The 19,352-nt window shown below is 43.8% G+C and overlaps 1 protein-coding gene across 1 annotated transcript; it reads left to right on the plus strand.

Annotated features, from left to right (window-relative positions):
- LOC112217019 (ubiquitin carboxyl-terminal hydrolase 44) lies at positions 1-18,563 on the plus strand. Its single transcript, XM_042300354.1, has 7 exons — positions 1-216; positions 1,865-2,767; positions 2,886-3,571; positions 15,302-15,500; positions 17,572-17,680; positions 17,860-18,101; positions 18,242-18,563. The coding sequence occupies exons 2-7, from the start codon at positions 2,002-2,004 to the stop codon at positions 18,364-18,366; spliced, it is 2,127 nt and encodes a 708-aa protein (XP_042156288.1). The 5' UTR covers positions 1-216; positions 1,865-2,001; the 3' UTR covers positions 18,367-18,563.
- The last annotated feature ends 789 nt before the right edge of the window (positions 18,564-19,352 follow it).

Consider the following 19,352-nt stretch of genomic DNA (forward strand, 5'->3'; position numbering starts at 1 on the left):
GTCAGATGTTTTCTAATCACCTCAATGATAACGTTTAGAGTTTGGGTAGAATAATCTGATCCTAGATCTGATGTTAGGAGAGCGTCTACCTTGAGCCAGGCAACGACACTTGACGCTACCCTACCGAGGACGTGCTCGAGCCAACACCACGCGACAAGAGTAGATACAAGATGGCGACCGATTTAGTACCAGAGGAATAAGTGCCGTGAAGGATAGGTATGGTACTTTTTTAAATTTTCTGCTTTCTTTACAATTCGTGTCAGTTGTAATGGTGTACACATTCCTCTGAAAACTAACTACCATGTTTGATAAACAATTCAAACCCTGACGCATTGACCCCTAACGTATTTAGACTTGGTTTGACAATATTAGCTTGGTTGCTGCTAGCCATGTAGCTAGCTCTGTTACTGACCACGTTAGCCAACAAACTAGCTGGATACTTTATTATTTTACTAGCGATTGTTTAGCTATCTTACGTTAGATATTCGATTTGTGTTTATTTAGAAGATACATACCGCCCCACGGAGAGAGACAGCACAAGGGCACCTTAGGTGCGCGCACGAGCCTTTGATATCCTCCTCGATAAGTTTACGAGTAGGTTCTTGTCAGCAGTAACGTTAGCCGTGTTATAACTATAGATAGTTAGTGACATCAGGATAGAAGAAGGAGCGGTTAGTTACCAGTATTTGGGTGACATTTGTTAGCTAGAGCTAGTTTTCAAAGTTGTCTTGCGGGGACAATTTACCAATTTCGGGTGAGTTAACGTTAGTGAAGTGGTAAACACGTCTGGGAAAGCTTGCTAGCTAAGTTAGCAGGTTTGAAAACACACATCTCTCGCTTTATGTTATCAGTGTTGACTGGGTAAAATGAAGCAGAAGCAAAGGAATGTCCTTGCTAGTAACTGCCCACCAGATCTATTGTGGATTTTTTTTTAAACTAAACAATGTATCACGATTGTCGATGGTTATAAAACCACAATTGCATTGATTAAATGTTATATAAAAACAGTGGGAGTCAAAGGGCTACAATGTTGACAGACAGACACTCCTTCAGTGGTAACAGCTACTTATCTAAATCATACACAGGGAGTCTTGCATGGTAAACAAACACCCGTTAGAACTTGGACCTGTGTAGTCAGGGTCGGCCTTGTCCTGTTTCTCCTCCTAAATATACTATAGATTGGTTCATGGAGAAGGGTAACAGTAGCTGGGACTGGCATCCTCTGATCCTCGAGTTTAGTTTCCCTTTTGATCTTCCTATCCACCTTTCTCCTTTCCCTTTCTATATCCATCTCTTATCTTGCCTCTTTCTCTTTGTAAGGCTGCCTGTACACATACAAAGGGTGCTCTACCCTCCCAGCTCAGCCCCCTTTGTTTTCCAGGCTTAAGTCTCCCTTTGGCCCCATTGGGGGGTGATGATGATGGAGCTGAGACTCTAAAACAGAAATCCCCCAACCCCAGCAGTTTTCAAACGGTGCTACAGAAGTGCCTAACCCCCCAGGGTTATGCAAACTGTTTTAAAGGGTACATTAGAGGAAGGAAATCTGTAATGGCAGAAAGCCACATCTGATCACCACAGTCAACATTCAGGATATTGTCCTGTTTTTTAAAATATTTGTACAATAAGTACCCATGTTAGAGAGCTTACTGGTAAAATGCATGACCACAAGTTATTATAAAGACCAGAATGGGTTGTGGGTTAAAAAGGTTGAGATACAATTGTTTTCACTAACAGGCATCTTGTAAAACAAAGGATCTCTTTATACGATTTGGGTAAGGCCTTTACTGAGAGGAGATTAGAGGAGTTTAAAGAGTTTTGTACAACTGCCTTACTCACTCAGTCTCTCTCTTCTCTTCCTCCCCAGATAAAGCCATGCCGTGGGACCGCCCAGTTTCTGAGCTCGCCATGGTGATCTGAAGCCCCAGTGTGGACGTGTCACATCCACACTCGCCTACCCACAGACACACACACACGGACTGAGCCCCCCAGCAAGTGTGTGCGATGGACAGGTGTAAGCACGTGGGGCGGCTCAGGCTGGCCCCAGACCACTCCATCCTCAACCCCCAGAAGTGGCACTGCGTGGACTGCAACACCACAGAGTCGGTGTGGGCCTGCCTGGGCTGTGCCCATGTTGCGTGCGGCCGCTACATTGAGGAGCACGCCCTGCAGCACTTCCTGCAACATCACCACCCGTTGGCCATAGAGGTCAACGAGCTCTATGTCTTCTGCTACCTATGTGACGACTACGTGCTCAACGACAACGCGACGGGAGACCTCAAGCTGCTGCGCTCCACGCTCAGCGCCATCCAGAGCCAGCGCTACGAGGTCACCACCCGCTCAGGACGCATCTTGAGATCGGCTAGCGCTCCACCCGACGCCCCCCAGCCCTGCGGCTCCAGCGAACTGCAGCTGAGGGACGAGGACCGCATGTTCACGGCGCTCTGGCACCGCCGCCGGGCACTGATGGGTCGAGTGTTCCACACCTGGTTCAGCCTGACGGAAGGGGGGAAGAGGAGGGAGGAGGAGGAGAGGCAGAGAGAGGAGGAGGAGAGGAGGAGGAAGGAGTTGAGAGAGAGGAGGAAGACGTTGAAGAGGCAGCTACAGGAAGCGTTGGAGAGTGCCCCACCCAGGAAGAGTCACCGCCTGAGGAGAGCCAGCCAGAGAGCTGCTGCTGCCGCCGCTGCTGTCACCCCCTGCTCCACACGAACACGCACCCACAGCACCACTTACACATCCCAGACCCCCCTCGCCCCACAACCAAGAACCCGGAGCCCCGCCACTCACACCCCCAAGAGAATGGGCCGCCCCCTAAAACCCCTGCGCCCAAACCCTCTCGCTACTCAACCCCTCTTCTTTCACCAAAGGCAAACCCAGAGCCGCCTCTGCCCAAGCCCGGACTGCCCCCTCCCCGGCCCCCCGCCGTGCCCCCCCCAAACAGGGCGACTCGCCCCTCAAACGGCGGCCCACTGTCACTCCGGGTGTCACGGGTCTGCGTAACCTGGGCAACACGTGCTACATGAACTCCATCCTGCAGGTGCTGAGCCACCTTCACATCTTCAGGGAGTGTTTCCTCCGGCTGGACCTGACGCAGGCCCTGGAGCTGCTGGCCTCGGCCGTTCACGGCCAGCTGGTGGTTCCCAGCCCCGGGGGCCCTGTGTCGTCCTTCACGCTGGCCCAGAGGAGAGGTCCCCAGGTGGGTGCTGGGCTAAGCGGGGGTGCCTCCAGGGCCCGGAGCATGGAGCTGATTCAGCCCAAAGAGCCCAGCTCCAAGCACATCTCCCTGTGCCACGAGCTGCACACACTCTTCCAGGTGATGTGGTCAGGCAAGTGGGCGCTGGTGTCGCCCTTTGCCATGCTGCACTCGGTGTGGCAGCTGATCCCAGCCTTCAGGGGCTACGCCCAGCAGGATGCCCAGGAGTTCCTGTGTGAGCTGCTTGACAAGGTGCAGCACGAGCTGGAGAGCACAGGGACTCACACGCCGCCCGCTGGTGTGTCAACCGGACAGAGACATCTCATCAAGCAGGTGCTCAGCATAGTCAACACCATCTTCCACGGTCAGCTCCTCAGCCAGGTAAGAGAGAGAGAGGCACACACTCTCCCAAACACAGATATACACAGACTAATAAATCAAATCAAATCAAATTTATTTATATAGCCCTTCGTACATCAGCTGATATCTCAAAGTGCTGTACAGAAACCCAGCCTAAAACCCCAAACAGCAAGCAATGCAGGTGTAGAAGCACGGTGGCTAGGAAAAACTCCCTAGAAAGGCCAAAACCTAGGAAGAAACCTAGAAAGGAACCAGGCTATGTGGGGTGGCCAGTCCTCTTCTGGCTGTGCCGGGTGGAGATTATAACAGAACATGGTCAAGATGTTCAAATGTTCATAAATGACCAGCATGGTCGTGTAATAATAAGGCAGAACAGTTGAAACTGGAGCAGCAGCACGGTCAGGTGGACTGGGGACAGCAAGGAGTCATCATGCCAGGTATTCCTGGGGCATGGTCCTAGGGCTCAGGTCCTCCGAGAGAGAGAAGGAGAGAATTAGAGAACGCACACTTAGATTCACACAGGACACCGAATAGGACAGGAGAAGTACTCCAGATATAACAAACTGACCCTAGCCCCCCGACACAAACTACTGCAGCATCTTAATAAACATTTTTATACTGATAAACACACACACTTCTGCGATTCACCAGCCTGGACATGGTTTAAAATGGATTGAAAAGGGGATTAAAGGGCCTTTACATTTATTAGTAGTGATCTTACTGGAGGATTTGGATGGGAGCTTATACTGTACAATGTGTGTGACTGTTACCACATTTTTGTCTTGATAGTAATATAAAATAAATATATATAAAATACAATATGCCAAAATGATACCGTCTAAATGTGCTTGGCTCCAATCAAGAAATGGGGACATTTCAATGGCAGATCAACACACTCTGAAGCTCCATCATTTTAATAGTTAATGGAAGGGTAAATCCATTTGAATTCATAAACTTTTCGACGGAACCCCTTTTGATTTGAACTAAACCTTCCATACTTGCCCATTGTAGAACGGCTCAGAAAGTGACTTTTTGGACCCGAATGCCAAAACACTCGAGATAAAAGTGCTCGAAGTTGACCCCTTTTGCATACCATACCAAGAGACATCTATGTCTTCATCAATGGAAAAGATAAATGGTTGAGATTTATATCATTTTAAAGTTTACAAAAAGCGTTGTCAAACTACTTTATAATTACTCGATTTTTGTTTTGTTATTGACATTTTTTAACCTCTACCGTTCAAAAGTTTCGGGTAACATAGAAATTTCTTTTGTTTTCCATGAAAACATATGTGAAATGAGTTGCAAAATGAATAGGAAATATAGTCAAGATGTTGACAAGGTTCAAAATAATGATTTTTAATTTAAATAATAATTGTCCTTCAAACTTTGCTTTCATCAAAGAATCCTCCATTTGTGGCAATTTTCCAAGATGTTAGCCAATCAGTCTATCCGTTTGTGTGATCCTTGAGATCAGAGATTTAATGACCCTGATCCTGTTTACAGAAGCAAATACTTTTTATGTGATGGTGGGTGCTGTATATAACAACTATTATTTTTAGATCTCAGTCTCTATTTTTACGAAATTTACTTGTACAAAGATTTAAGATTGAGACTGCCATTATTTTTTTCTATACATTTCTGGAGTTGGAGCTCGCCGAGTCAGGAGTGTCTGTCTGCTCGCAGGCCTGCTACGCGAGTGCAGGTGCGCACTGAAGGCTAAGAGTGGAGAAGTGGTTATCGGATTGGAAAACCTGATGCGCTGTGGGAAAATCTAGGTCTACAGGTCATTGCGCACTGCTGAAAGACCTCTAAAAACCGTATTATGTATCTGTTACTGTGCCTGCTCTTTACTCAATGCCATCCTGGATTAAATAGGCTGAATGATCAATGGGTGAGTGAATTATCTTCGCCTTATGCCCTACAATTTGCAAACACTCCGACGAGACCATGTCAATACCACCAGGAACTTGGTCTCTCTCTGCAATTACATTTGTACCACTCTCAAACGCAACTGGACCTATACTTGATGGCATTCTTCCAAAATCAAAAACTATTGAATTTTTTTCCTGTGTTTGTTTTATTCACAATGGTGCTGGCTCCACCAAGTCCTCACTCATTGGGCAATTGAGATATATTGTTATGCTTTTATTGTTGATTTCTGGTAATGTGTGACCACACCCTGGGCCGGTAGATACCATGCAATCTCCCTATGATTTTGAAAATAGAGCAGGTTTTGGCCTCTTGTATGTTTAATGTCAGAAGTCTATTTCCAGAAATAGACATGATTAGAATATGCAGACGTAATGGTTTTATCAGAAACTTGTGAATGTAATCTGTGTCAAATAACTCCATTTCTATTGATGGGTACACTGTTTTTTAGAATGTCTCGGGTGAGTAAAGGGGTTAGAATTTATATGATATCTGAGTTTAACACCTCTGAAATTCTCTCAATTACCAAAGCCAAACATTTTTAATTTGCTTGCGGTTAAAGTAAACGTATATGAGGACTCATCACTGTAGTCTGCTGCTACAGACCAGCATCGGGAGACACACTTAACTCTCTTTCTGATGTCCTGCACAAGCTAAATGACTCTGAATTCATTATTTTGGGAGATTTGAACTGGGACATGCTTAGATCTGTATCGGACTCTTTTAAAGAACTGTGTGACTCTGAATCTCGCTCAATTAATTAATGTGCCAACAAGACCGAATCCCAGAGCACCTAACAAATCCACGCTATTGGACATTATGCTAATGAATACCCATCACAAATACACATCAACTGGGATATTCTGTAATGATGTCAGTGATCACTGCAATTGCTTGTGTTAGAAATACAAAAATGACCCAAGCCAAACCCCGTTATATTTTTAAAAGACATTTTAGACAGTTTGATGAGCAAGCGTTCTCACATGATCTGTACCATAATATTGACAGAGTAAGTCTGATTCCCGATGTTGACACTGCCTGGGACAATTTTTATAGGACATTTGTGTCGATTTGGGATAAGCATTCCCCAGTGAAGAAATTTTGAATCAGTGGAGGGGACAATCCCTGGTTTTCAGATAACTTGGCATAATTAATTAGAAAGATAAATATCTCTCGGGCTCAAGCTAGACATACAAATGCTCCTGTTGACTGTACCTCCTTCAGAGCGCTAAGAAACAAATGCACATGATTGATCAGGACGTCCAAATCAGATTACTATTTAAATGCTGTCACAGAGAACCTAAACAACCCTACCAAGTTCTGGAAGCGAATCAAATCAGTGTCATGTTGTAATGTATCCTCTGGCCTTCCTGACCATTTAATGATGGATTCCAATGAAGTGAAGGACAAAGCTGATTTTGTAGGGGTTTTTAACAATCACTTCATATCTGCTGGTTCAGTTTTTGATAATGGTGGGGCCCAGGCCTCTAATGTAAGCTCTGTTACTGTCAACTATGATATAGGCCCTCATGTGAACCATTCTTTTTTTTTGTAACAGTATTTTTTTATTGGAATTTCACAATTTTCACCCATATTAAGAGATACAACAACAGAGACAAAGCAACAAAAAGAAAACAGCACTCCCACATACCTACGTGTGTATATATGCATATACAGTGCCTTGCGAAAGTATTCGGCCCCCTTGAACTTTGCGACCTTTTGCCACATTTCAGGCTTCAAACATAAAGATATAAAACTGTATTTTTTTGTGAAGAATCAACAACGTGGGACACAATCATGAAGTGGAACGACATTTATTGGATATTTCAAAACATTTTAACAAAGCAAAAACTGAAAAATTGGGCGTGCAAAATTATTCAGCCCCTTTACTTTCAGTGCAGCAAACTCTCTCCAGAAGTTCAGTGAGGATCTCTGAATGATCCAATGTTGACCTAAATGACTAATGATGATAAATACAATCCACCTGTGTGTAATCAAGTCTCCGTATAAATGCACCTGCACTGTGATAGTCTCAGAGGTCCGTTAAAAGCGCAGAGAGCATCATGAAGAACAAGGAACAGACCAGGCAGGTCCGAGATACTGTTGTGAAGAAGTTTTTAAAGCCGGATTTGGATACAAAAAGATTTCCCAAGCTTTAAACATCCCAAGGAGCACTGTGCAAACGATAATATTGAAATGGAAGGAGTATCAGACCACTGCAAATCTACCAAGACCTGGCCGTCCCTCTAAACTTTCAGCTCATACAAGGAGAAGACTGATCAGAGATGCAGCCAAGAGGCCCATGATCACTCTGGATGAACTACAGAGATCTACAGCTGAGGTGGGAGACTCTGTCCATAGGACAACAATCAGTCGTATATTGCACAAATCTGGCCTTTATGGAAGAGTGGCAAGAAGAAAGCTATTTCTTAAAGATATCCATAAAAAGTGTCGTTTTAAAGTTTGCCACAAGCCACCTGGGAGACACACCAAACATGTGAAGAAGGTGCTCTGGTCAGATGAAACCAAAATTGAACTTTTTGGCAACAATGCAAAACGTTATGTTTGGTGTAAAAGCAACACAGCTCATCACCCTGAACACAACATCCCCACTGTCAAACATGGTGGTGGCAGCATCATGGTTTGGGCCTGCTTTTCTTCAGCAGGGACAGGGAAGATGGTTAAAATTGATGGGAAGATGGATGGAGCCAAATACAGGACCATTCTGGAAGAACCTGATGGAGTCTGCAAAAGACCTGAGACTGGGACGGAGATTTGTCTTCCAACAAGACAATGATCCAAAACATAAAGCAAAATCTACAATGGAATGGTTCAAAAATAAACATCCAGGTGTTTGAATGGCCAAGTCAAAGTCCAGACCTGAATCCAATCGAGAATCTGTGGAAAGAACTGAAAACTGCTGTTCACAAATGCTCTCCATCCAACCTCACTGAGCTCGAGCTGTTTTGCAAGGAGGAATGGGAAAAAATGTTAGTCTCTCAATGTGCAAAACTGATAGACATACCCCAAGCGACTTACAGCTGTAATCGCAGCAAAAGGTGGCGCTACAAAGTATTAACTTAAGGGGGCTGAATAATTTTGCACGCACAATTTTTCAGTTTTTGATTTGTTAAAAAAGTTTGAAATATCCAATAAATGTCGTTCCACTTCATGATTGTGTCCCACTTGTTGTTGATTCTTCACAAAAAAATACAGTTTTATATCTTTATGTTTGAAGCCTGAAATGTGGCAAAAGGTCGCAAAGTTCAAGGGGGCCGAATACTTTCGCAAGGTACTGTATATACATACACACACCCATACATACGTACACCATTTTCCTCTTCCCGCGCGGTGCTTCTCTCACCCCATCCCCATCATTGCGTCTCTCAATACATACATTTTAAACAAACTTACAAACAGAAATTAAACAAAAAAGCTCAGTTTAACCAAGAAGTTAGGTTCCACACATGGAACGTACAGTGTAGTTCTGAAATACATAGATCCCCGCCATTCTAAGAGAATCCTTGCAGCATAATAGCTATGAGAACCATTTTAATTTTGAGCCTGTTTATTATACTGAGGTCTATAAAGCACTAAAGGCTATAGACACTAAAAGGTCTGCAGGTCCAGACAACCTGGACCCCTACCTCTTAAAGATAGCAGCTGGTATTATCACTGAACCTGTTGCTCACATTTTCAACTTGAGTCTCTTGACCAATTCCATACCCAGCATTTGGAAATCAGCTTATGTCCTCCCACTGCTGAAGGGCAGAGATCCCTCAGATGCTAATAACTATCGTCCTATCTCCAAACTCCCTATCCTAGCCAAAGTCTATGAATCCCTAGTGAACCAGGGATTCATAGACGTCTTCATTGAAAAGAACATACTGAGTGAGGTTCAGTCTGGCTTTAGATCGGGGCACAGTACCACAACTGCAGCTATGGCAGTGGTAAATGACATCATAAATGCACTTGATAAAAAGCAACATTGTGCTGCTCTGTTTATGGATTTATCAAAGGCCTTTGATTCAGTTGACCATGAATTGTTTCTAGCTAGACTCAGAAACATTGGTCTCAGTGAAGGGGCAGTAAATTGGTTTAGGAACTATCTTTGACAGAACACAATGTGTATATACTGACAATCACAAGTCTAGCTTTCTTGAGATTAGTAGAGCTGTGCCCCAGGGTTCCATTTTAGCTCCTGTGTTGTTCTCAATTTTGGGAAATGGGATGCAACCAGCAAAGTTACTTATGCAGATGACAGTCATATTCATGTGCTCCTTCTCTGGTTCAGACTGTTGAAGAGCTTCAGACTGCTTTTCAGTCACTGCAGGCCTCCCTTTATGGTCCTAAACTGGTCTTGAATGTACAAAAAACTAAATTCATGACATTTACCAGAGCTAGAACTCTCAGAGAAGGTTAGCATGGTCACATCTGGTGACTTATCCATTAAAAAAGTGTCATCTTACAAATACCTAGGTATTTGGTTGGATGACAAGTTGTCCTTTTAAAGTTCATGTGGATAATCTTGTGACAAAGCTTAACTTGAAATAGTTTTTTAATTTTTGTAATCAGGCTTGCTTCCCACTTATACCTAGAAAAAAACTTGTTCAGGCCACTTTTCTCTCTGTAATTGATTATGGTGACTTGTTGTATATGCATGCAACCTCATCTGTCTTACCGAGACTGGACTCTGTTTATCATGCATCCTTGCGCTTTATTACAAATGCCAAATGTCACTCACCTACCATTGCACATTGTACCACGTGGTAGGTTGGACCTCACTTTATATTGGCAGAAAGATAGTGGGGCAAAAAAGTATTTAGTCAGCCACCAATTGTAATTTTCATCATAGGTACACTTCAACTATGACAGACAAAATTAGATTTTTTTTTCTCCAGAAAATCACATTGTAGGAATTTATTTGCAAATTATGGTGGAAAATAAGTATTTGGTCAATAACAAAAGTTTATCTCAATACTTTGTTATATACCCTTTGTTGGCAATGGCAAACGTTTTCTGTAAGTCTTCACAAGGTTTTCACACACTGTTGCTGGTATTTTGGCCCATTCCTCCATGCAGATCTCCACTAGAGCAGTGATGTTTTGGGGCTGTTGCTGGGCAACACGGACTTTCAACTCCCTCCAAAGATTTTCTATGGGGTTGAGATCTGGAGACTGGCTAGGCCACTCCAGGACCTTGAAATGCTTCTTACGAAGCCACTCCTTCGTTGCCCGGGCGGTGTGTTTGGGATCATTGTCATGCTGAAAGACCCCAGCCACGTTTCATCTTCAATGCCCTTGCTGATGGAAGGAGGTTTTCACTCAAAATCTCACGATACATGGCCCCATTCATTCTTTCCTTTACACGGATCAGTCGTCCTGGTCCCTTTGCAGAAAAACAGCCCCAAAGCATGATGTTTCCACCCCCATGCTTCACAGTAGGTATGGTGTTCTTTGGATGCAACTCAGCATTCTTTGTCCTCCAAACACGACGAGTTGAGTTTTTACCAAAAAGTTATATTTTGGTTTCATCTGACCATATGACATTCTCCCAATCTTCTTCTGGATCATCCAAATGCTCTCTCGCAAACTTCAGACGGGCCTGGACATGTACTGGCTTAAGCAGGGAGACACGTCTGGCACTGCAGGATTTGAGTCCCTGGTGGCGTAGTGTGTTACTGATGGTAGGCTTTGTTACTTTGGTCCCAGCTCTCTGCAGGTCATTCACTAGGTCCCCCCATGTGGTTCTGGGATTTTTGTTCACCGTTCTTGTGATCATTTTGACCCCACGGGGTGAGATCTTGCATGGAGCCCCAGATCGAGGGAGATTATCAGTGGTCTTGTATGTCTTCCATTTCCTAATAATTGCTCCCACAGTTGATTTCTTCAAACCAAGCTGCTTACCTATTGCAGATTCAGTCTTCCCAGCCTGGTGCAGGTCTACAATTTTGTTTCTGGTGTCCTTTGACAGCTCTTTGGTCTTGGCCATAGTGGAGTTTGGAGTGTGACTGTTTGAGGTTGTGGACAGGTGTCTTTTATACTGATAAGTTCAAACAGGTGCCATTAATACAGGTAATGAGTGGAGGACAGGTGAGCCTCTTAAAGAAGAAGTTACAGGTCTGTGAGAGCCAGATATCTTGCTTGTTTGTAGGGGACCAAATACTTATTTTCCACCATAATTTGCAAATAAATTCATAAATCCTACAATGTGATTTTCTGGATTTTTTTTTCTCATTTTGTCTGTCATAGTTGAAGTGTACCTATGATGACAATTACAGGCCTCTCACCTTTTTAAGTGGGATAACTTGCACAATTGGTGGCTGACCAAATACTTTTTTGCCCCACTGTATGTGTTCATCTACAAAGCCCTTTTGGGTAAACTCCCTCTTTACCTCTGTAGTACCTCTGTACCTCGGTCTCCTTTGAAAAATAGACTCTTGTGTCTCAATGGGCTTTTTCATGGTTAAATCTTTTTTTTAATACAGCCTTGCAGACCTTTGGCATTCTAGTTGTCAATGCGTCGAGGTAATCTGAAGAGATTTCACCCCATGCTTCCTGAAACACCTCCCACAAGTTGGATTAGCTTGATGGGCACTTCTTACATACCATACGGTCAAGCTGCTCTCACAACAGCTCAAACGGGTTGAGAACTGGTGACTGTGCTGGCCACACCATTATTGACAGAATAACAGCTGACTGCTTCTTCCCTAAATGGTTCTTGCATAGTTAGAAGCTGTACTTTGGATCATTGTCCTGTTGTAGGAGGAAATTGGCTCCAATTAAGCGCCGTCCACAGGGTATGGCATGGTGTTGCAAAATAGCCTTCCTTCTTCAAGATCCCTTTTACCCTGTACAAATCTCCCACTTTACCACCACCAAAGCACCCCCAGACCATCACATTGCCTCCACCACACTTGGCAGATGGCGTCAAGCACTCCTCAGCATTTTTTCATTTTTTCTGCATCTCACGAATGTTCTTTGTGATCCGAACACATCAAACTTAGATTTGTCTGTCCATAACACTTTTTTTTTTACAATCTTCCTCTGTCCAGTGTCTGTGTTCTTTTGCCCATCTTAATCTTTTCTTTTTATTGGCCAGCCTAAGATATGGCTTTTTCTTTGCAATTCTGCCTAGAAGGCCAGCATCCCAGAGTCGCCTCTTCGCTGCTGACGTTGATTGGTGTTTAGCGGGTACTATTTCAAAAGTTTGGGGTCACTTAGAAATGTCCTTGTTTTTGAAAGAAAAGCATTTTTTTTGTCAATTAAAATAACATAATTGATTTAATGTTGTAAATGACTATTGTAGCTGGAAACGGCTGATTTTTAATGGAATATCTAGATAGGCATACAGAGGCCCATTATCAGCAACCATCGCTCCTGTGTTCCAATGGCACGTTGTGTTAGCTAATCCAAGTTTATCATTTTAAAATGCTAATTTATTAGAAAACCTGTTTGCAATTATGTTAGCACAGCTGAAAACTGTTGTCTGATTAAAGAAGCAATAAAACTGTCCTTCTTTAGACTAGTTGAGTATCTGGAGCATCAGCATTTGTTGGTTCGATTACAGGCTCAAAATGGCCAGAAACAAAGACTTTCTTCTGAAACTCGTCAGTCTGTTCTTGTTCTGAGAAATGAAGGCTATTCCATGTGAGAAATTGCCAAGAAACTGAAGATCTCGTACAATGCTGTGTACTACTCCCTTCACAGAACAGCGCAAACTGGCTCTAACCAGAATAGAAAGAAGAGTGGGAGGCCCCGGTGCACAACTGAGCAAGAGGACAAGTACATGGAGTGTCTAGTTGGAGAAACAGACACCTCACAAGTCCTCAACTGGCAGCTTCATTAAATAGTACCTGCACAACACCACTCAATATCAACAGTGGAGAGGCGAATCCGGGATGCTGGCCCTCAAGGTCATTTTCAACATTAACAATGTCTACACTGTGTTTCTGATCAATTTGATGTTCTTTTAACCTGTCTAGGACACACGTTCCACTAATGGAACCATTTCTGTGAAATCAAATTGTCCACTTAGGAAGCAACACTGACAATACATTTCACATGCCTTTGTGCAAATGGAATAGACAACAGGTGGAAATTATAGGCAATTAGCAAGATACCCCCAATAAAGGAATGGTTCTGCAGGTGGTGACCACAGACCACTTCTCAGTTCCTATGCTTCCTGGCTGATGTTTTGGTCACTTTTGAATGCTGGCGGTGCTTTCACTCTAGTGGTAGCATGAGACGGAGTCTACTACCCACACTAGTGGCTCAGGTAGTGCAGCTCATCCAGGATGGCACAACAATGCGAGCTGTGGCAAGAAGGTTTGCTGTGTCTGTCAGCGTAGTGTCCAGAGCATGGAGGCGCTACCAGGAGACAGGCCAGTACATCAGGAGACGTGGAGGAGGCCGTAGGAGGGCAACAACCCAGCAGCAGGACCGCTACCTCCGCCTTTGTGCAAGGAGGAGCACTGCCAGAGCCCTGCAAAATGACCTCCAGCAGGCCACAAATGTGCATGTGTCTGCTCAAACGGTCAGAAACAGACTCCATGAGGGTGGTATGAGGGCCACCCAATTGAGTCCAATTGAGCACATCTGGGACATCATGTCTCGCTCCATCCAGCAACGCCACGTTGCACCACAGACTGTCCAGGAGTTGGCGGATGCTTTAGTCCAGGTCTGGGAGGAGATCCCTCAGGAGACAATCCGCCACCTCATCAGGAGCATGCCCAGGCGTTGTAGGGAGGTCATACAGGCACGTGGAGGCCACACACTACTGAGCCTCATGACTTGTTTTAAGGACATTACATCAAAGTTGGATCAGCCTGTAGTGTGGTTTTCCACTTTAATTTTGAGTGTGACTCCAAATCCAGACCTCCATGGGTTGATAAATTTGATTTCCATTGATAATTTTTGTGTGATTTTGTTGTCAGCACATTCAACTATGTAAAGAAAAAGGTATTTAATAAGAATATTTCATTCATTCACATCTAGGATGTGTTATTTTAGTGTTCCCTTTATTTTTTTGAGCAGTGTATTAGCATCTAGGACAGAGTAGGATGCAGTTCACTATGGGCACGCAATTCATCCAAAGTGAAAATGCTGCCCCCTATCCCTAACATGGACAAAATGTGTTTTTCTTTGAAAAACAAGGGAATTTCTACGTGGCCCCAAACCTTTGAACGGTAGTGTATATTTTTAAAGAAATGATCCAATAGTTTTACAACCCTGTTTGTAAGCATTTTAAATGATATCAAACTCAACCATTTATCTTTTCCAGTGATAAAGACATGGATGCCTCACCCTGTAGGGTGGGGTATGCAAAACTTTGAACACCTTTTATCTCCTGAATGTTTTCAGGTTCAAAAGTCCATTTCAGCCCACTTCTTCCATGGCCAAACATGTATGGAAAGGTTTGTTTAAATCAAAAGTGATGCTGTCTAAAGTGATTGAATTCAAATCGATTTACCCGTAATAGAGTGAGTGAGTGTGACTGAACGTGTGTACTTTCTGCTTCGGTGTGTGAAAGAGAGGAGTGTCTTGAGTTCTCTGAGCATACACCCACACCTGCTCTTTCCTAACAAGGGGGTGAGTGTGTGTGTGAGTGGGGGGCAATGTTTCTAAAGCTGTGTATCTCAGACAATCCAGTTCCTGTGTGCTACTGCGTTAGTTGGCTCAGCTGCCCTTGGCTTGCCTACACACAACTCTCTCTCATCCTCACTTTCTCCCTCCTCTCACTCTTTCGCCCCCCAACTCTCACTTTCTCCCTCTCTCTCTGCCCCACCTCTTTCTCTCTCTTCTCTTCCCCCTCCATCAGGTGACGTGTCTAGCATGTGACCACCGCTCCAACACGGTGGAACCCTTCTGGGACCTATCGCTGGAGTTCCCCGAGCGTTACCACAGCAACAGCCGAGAGAGCGCAGCGCAGGTCTCATGCCAGCTGACGGAGATGCTGGCCAAGTTCACGGAGACCGAAGCCCTGGAGGGCAACATCTACGCCTGCGACCAGTGCAACAGTGAGTGACAGAGGCACACACAAACACACATTCATTCAATGGTAAGTTTGTTAGAGGTACAGTAATTTTGCAAAAGCAGTTTGTTTTCTCGATATTTCTGTCTGCATGTCAAACTAACATCCAGTGCTATAGTTAGACTGAGTGAGTAATCACATAGCCCTGTCCAGAGCATGTGGCCTTAGATGGAGCGGAGCATGCTAAATTTGACTGTAGCGAGTTTCCCAAAGGCTGGAGCGTCGGCCTTCTCGCCCACTCCAATTTCGCTCCAGTAGCGCTCACTTCACAAGCTCAGGGCATGCCCGGACCAGCATGCATTTGTAGTCTACTTGTGTGCTGCTTTATCCCCTTGCTTTAGTTACTGTTATCTAGTATGCTAAATATTTTCAGAAAGGAACTGATAAAACACACAGGTGAAAAATCGAGGAGCAAGAGAGGGAGTGCAGGGATATTGTGTCGACAACTAAAGAATCACTGTGGAATCTGAAAAGACGGGTATCCCGAAAGCATGATGGTGTACTTAGTATGTGCACACGCTAACAGAAAATAACGAGTTTGGTAGCTAGCTATGTCATTGTAGCAAAGTATAAAATTTTTAAAAAAAATTAAAAGATCTCTTAAACCCCATCTTATTAGCATAATACAAAAGTTCCCATAAAAATCTGTTTAAGCTAGATATGTTTTTTTTTTGCATTGGATGCGTCTCCATCCACTGCATCTGCCTGTCGCATTTCCTCATCTGCGGTGAGAGGTGACAGAGCTAAAAGCGGTGTTTCTCACCATGAGATATCCCGAAAATTGGTCTTCACACAAAATCGTCTGTAGCGTGTGAACGGTTTGGCGCTCAAAACTATTACGACCCCTCTATGGACAGATGACCCCTCTCACGAACATGATGTTGTTCTCCGTTTTGCTCTACGACCTCCACAAACGGCTTGGGACTCGTCTGAAGTCGGTACAGCCGATCTGCCAAATTCTGTCTGTAGCATCCAAACAGTTTGGGCTACACACTAATATGACCCTTCTGTGCGATGGTGAGACTCTCACGAACAGGTTGGTTGTTTTGCTCTAGGACACCCACAGGCCTCACGACTCGTCTAAAGGTCCCTCAGTACCAGATGAAATAATGAGTGGAAGTATATACGGAGACTGTTTAGTGCCAAAAATAAGGTGTTAAATACATGTAAAAAAGAAACAAATGTTTGCTGATCTTTCTTATATCTCTCAGATATAGGACAGACACTTCAAAACAAACCTTCATTCTATTAGCCCATACAAATGCATTATGGAACAGATAGTTCCCTAAAAATACCAAAATTAAATTAGTCCTGAAGTGTCTGTCCTATATTTGAGAGATATAAGATCAGGAAACATTTATTATTATATTTTTTTATACGTGTATTTAACCCAATATTTTTGGCTCTAAACACGGTCTATGCCGGGGTGGGGGTTCTACTAAGCTATATGGAACTGTTTTAAGTGTCATACCAAGGATCATTTTGCTATTTGATTTGGAATTTTAAGACCCCTTGAAGTATCAAAAAATGTATACATCTTTTTAATGAAAAACATGTTTTGGCCTTACTGCTATTAGCCCATACAAACGCAATGAATAACAGATTCACTACATGGAACAAATAGTCCCCCCCCCAAAAAAATCTAAAGGAAGTTTGTTTTGAAGTGTCAAATAAAAAAAATTGATCTCTTAAACCCCATCTTATTAGCATAATACAAAAGTTCCCATAAAAATCTCAGTTTAAGTTAGGGTCAAAAATTCATCAAATTATATATTTTTGTTATAGTCCAATGGGTCATAAAATTCTAAATCAAATAGCTAAATGCTCCTGTGACGCCCGGGGTTACCGTAGTAAAACCACCCAAACCTCACCCGACTGAGACTCTGGGTTAGTTCATTTTTGTTCTATTATCTATACAATCATTGGTTTTGGCTCAATAGGCCTGGCATATTCTCTTTCAAGGAGGTAAGCACTGCCCCATGAGCGATGAGCGGGGATTTCCAGACGCTCAACTCCTCACTACTCTGGTCCTGTCTAATGCTCACTCTTGTCTCTAGGTAAGCGGCGGAGGTTCTCCTCCAAGCCTGTCATCCTGACTGAAGCTCAGAAACAGCTGATGGTTCACAAACTGCCTCAGGTCCTGCGCCTGCACCTCAAACGCTTCAGGTACTGACCGTATTATGACCACACAATAACTACAACACACCCATGCACCTCAAACACTGCAGATAACCATTGAGCACATAGCAATTGCTCAAGAACCATAACACAACCATGCATTTGAAACACCCTAGCTGTCTTATTTGGTGATTTGGTCTGTTGATGTGCTTGTGATTGGTCGTCAGGTGGTCTGGGAGAAACCACAGGGAGAAGATCGGGGTCCACGTCAGCTTTGACCAGCTCCTCAACATGGAGCCATACTGCTGCAGAGACCCCTCCCCCAAGGGCTCGCCATACTCCAGTCCGGCCCCCGCCGGCTCCCCGACCCCCAAACACTTCCTGTACGAACTGTCCGCTGTGGTGATGCATCATGGGAAGGGCTTTGGCTCTGGCCACTACACTGCCTACTGCTACAACAAAGAAGGAAGTAAGAACATCTCACGCAAAATACATTTTTATGTCAAAGATTACAAATACAAAGGTGACACACAACCTTCTCTTGATACATTTTCTTGGAATTGACCTACATCTAATACCCTTTCTCTCTTCTCCTTTTTCCGCTGTCAGGGTTCTGGGTCCACTGTAATGACTCTAAGCTGAATGTGTGTTCTGTGGAGGAGGTGTGTGGTGCCCAGGCCTACATACTCTTCTACACGCAGCGCTTCACTCAGGACAAAGACAGGCCGCTATAGGACCAGGACCCACTGAGCCCCGCCCCAAACCCTCCTTTGTACCTCAGCAGTCCAGTGACGTGACATCATCAGCATTACCACCACCAAAACATCTCAACCCCCCTCACGCTCTTCCTTTGTTCATTTTTATCTCCTCTGGGGGAGGAATGATAAAATTATCATTTATTTTTCTAAAAGACAGTCTTTTTTTAAATTTATTTTTGTCTTTGTGAATCTCTTGTACATGTTGTTTATATGGGTTTTAAAAGAAAAGGAAAACATGTTTGATAGTGTAAAGGTTTATTTTATCAAGAGTATCAGCCAAGTTGTGCGTTGTATTATAGACACGCCTTTGAAGGAGTAGAGACAGACTTTGGCCAGGTGTGACTGTTTAATCTGTAGTTCAGATTTATTCAGGTGTCAACCTTCTGCTATATGTTTTTCTTTTTCTCAAACAATTTGAATCAACTACAGTGTTTCTCACAGCCACTTTAGACAGTTGACTAAGGGATGTCAGTCAGTCAAATTCTCAACTGGAATGTAGACAAACAGAATTCCCTCCATAAATAGTCTTTAGAGTTTAACCCCTTTAGTTTCGCCAGAGACGTAAGGGTAAGCGAGACACCTCCCTCGCTCCTATTTTCTGATTCATATATAGTCAATGAACTAAGCAGACCAGACCCAGGTGCTAATGCATTGGTGCCTATGGGAGAGCCACCACTTAAGTGGACCGGGACGGTGATATTTAAAAAAAGAAAAGATAAACAGCCTGAGTGGGACATCTTAATTTATCCACCATCTTTGGTATCGCTCTCTGTAGTAAGTCCGGTCGGTCAGGAAATGGTTTATAATTGACTACTGACCTCACGCCAAAGCACGAGGGAAACATTTAAAAAGTCTCTCAGCTTCCCCAAAAACAATTACAGAACATTTGCAAGATATATTCTTTGATTGGTTTTGGAAAATCTATTTTATAACCAATTTCCAGCTGAATGCTGCCCTCTGTC

The sequence above is a fragment of the Oncorhynchus tshawytscha genome, linkage group LG17 (assembly GCF_018296145.1).
Source record: "Oncorhynchus tshawytscha isolate Ot180627B linkage group LG17, Otsh_v2.0, whole genome shotgun sequence".
Lineage (NCBI taxonomy): Eukaryota > Metazoa > Chordata > Actinopteri > Salmoniformes > Salmonidae > Oncorhynchus > Oncorhynchus tshawytscha.